The sequence below is a fragment of the Plasmodium coatneyi genome, chromosome 13, assembly GCF_001680005.1.
Source record: "Plasmodium coatneyi strain Hackeri chromosome 13, complete sequence".
NCBI lineage: Eukaryota > Apicomplexa > Aconoidasida > Haemosporida > Plasmodiidae > Plasmodium > Plasmodium coatneyi.
Window position 1 is genome coordinate 350117 of NC_033568.1, and position 2285 is coordinate 352401.

At 45.5% G+C, this 2285-nt stretch overlaps 1 protein-coding gene across 1 annotated transcript; it reads right to left on the bottom strand.

Annotated features, from left to right (window-relative positions):
* Positions 1 to 237: 237 nt before the first annotated feature.
* Positions 238 to 1967, bottom strand: PCOAH_00048220 (Uncharacterized protein; the record flags this gene model as incomplete). Its single annotated transcript, XM_020061605.1, has 7 exons — positions 238 to 306; positions 420 to 678; positions 849 to 951; positions 1104 to 1299; positions 1409 to 1543; positions 1702 to 1772; positions 1931 to 1967. 7 exons carry the CDS (start codon positions 1965 to 1967, stop codon positions 238 to 240), a joined length of 870 nt encoding a protein of 289 aa, XP_019917242.1.
* Between the last annotated feature and the right edge of the window lie 318 nt (positions 1968 to 2285).

Here is a 2285-nt window from a genome sequence, read left to right on the forward strand (position 1 = left end):
TGCCTGGGCATGATAGTACACGCATGGAGAAACCGTTTTGAAAAAAAAAAAAAAAAAAAAAAATATACATATATATAGTAAATTGAAGAATGGATTTCCCGTAGGAAGCACACACACTGGGGCAATAAAAATGCCACCATGAGGATGTGTGGCGCGATTGTACTTGAACACCGAGGTGGTGCCAATGGCGCGATGAGGACTGGGTATTGGTAGCAGGCTAAGCCTGGCATGCTTGGCTTAAGATTTCAAGAACAGCTTGACTCCAAACTTGTTACTGTCCGGGAGGGACATTTTGGTTATGTCGACCTGCGGTGGGGTGATTGGCATAGTGATTGGCGTAATGATTGGCGTAGAGTTAGCTGTGGCTACTTTTGTAGCAGTTTTTGACGGGCGCTTATTTGAGGAACACGCAACTTTACCTGGGAGCCCAGAGAGATGGACACAAATTCGTTGTACTTATGGGTGAGCGAAACAGCCACCTTGGTGTCATTACTAATTTTAGTCTTCACAGCGGTGTTCTTATCGTTTAGGTACCAAATGGAGGCTACGTTTATGCTAGACTTTTTCTCTACAATGTTTTGGATTAGCTCAATACTCACTGCGTTGCCATTCAATCTTTTGTTCTGAAAGAAGAGATTCAATGCAAGGCTTCCGTAGGCGTGTTTATTCGTGGGGATGCTACAAAAGGGGGGGGGAATCGCCAACCAATGAGACAAACCACTGCAATGAATGAGCGTCCCAAATTGCGTGGTCATCGAATGGACATCGAAACGGGGAAGAACTTGTCTGAGTAATGCCCAGGATATTCCCCAGTGGGTAAAGTTCCCTCCCTTGCCACGCAACCTTACGATCGGAAGGAGAAGATATATTGGCTGTCGTAGTTATTCTTCGTGTAGGCGCCTCCAAATGAGTACTGCAGGTTTTTCACGTCCATGTTGCCCTGCAGCAGGCCTGAAAAAAAGGAACAAAAATTGGCAATGGTAGCGTCATGCAACTAACAAGCGTAAATAGGAAGGGGGCACCTGTGCGATCGGGGGAATGAATGCACCGCCAAGACAATTCCACAGGACTAGCGTACGCCCAACGGACGGCGTTTCGCTCACCTCCAAATTTAAACTCGGGAAACTTGGGATGCGAACCGACGTGGATATATTTGAAAAAAAGATTCTTCACATTGACGGAGGAAAATATGTTCATGTGAGGAGATGAGTACTCACTATACACCTCAAACGTGTCATCTTCCTTTCCGTTGCTTTTGGTGTACTTCCCGCAGAGGTTAAGGTTCCTCACGTAGGTGGGCTAGGTGGGAGGAAGGTTATTAGGGGGGTAACAAGCAGTGTAAAAAACGTGTGGACAACCTGTCGACCCTGCAACCGTGTTGTGCATGTGGGAAAGAGTGGAAAACTACCTGGTACTTCACATCCAGCAGACTTATTCCCGTGGCGTCGAACTTTATTTCATTTTTTGTGTTGTAAATATTATTTTTCAAATTGGTGTAGATGCTGTAGGTGTTGTTGGCGAAGGTGAATCCGCTCTTCAGGAACTGCGTGGGTGGGGGGTGGTCACGGTGTGGACGAAGCAGCGGTGGTTAAGTAAATTCGCAATGCACCTTCGTAACAGCGCATCTGCGTAACAACATTCTTATAACTTCCTCAGTGTGAGAGATTATTTAGCCCCTCCCATGTGCACTGCTTTGCCTACCGGTTGCTTCGAAATGCTCGTGTGCTCTAACTCAAATTTGTTCGCATGGGGAAAGTCATTTTTAATTAAGTCTGCGATGGGGGGGGAAAACCATGTGTTTAAATGCACGGAGGGATAAGCTGGGCAGCAAAGTGTAAGCAGCGGCACGTGCATATAATATGTGACGTCATTTCCACGTTGGCCCGACAAAAGGAAAGAACAAATATATTCAGGAAGGAAGGGTCGTTACCCAGTGAAGGCTTATTCAGCAGCTTCGGAAAATCCATGGTGTATTACAAAAAGTAGGTCAGTGCGTGTGTCTGCGAATGTAGGGGGTGAGGAAGTTACGCCAGGCTGGGTTCATATACACCTGCATATGTTATCTAGCACACCCACGTGTTTACAATTCTTTGCCTAGTGTACTTTTCGAAATGGTGAAACTCTGACACTCTGTTCAATCCTTTATTTATTTGTTTCTTTATTTTTTAATTAAAGTGAGGGTGGGGTAACTACGCTGATGCAGCGGTGCTTCGTAAATTTCCACTGAAGGGGGATACAAATGTAGGTTCACTTATCGATCAGCTTATGACATTCCGCATTTTATT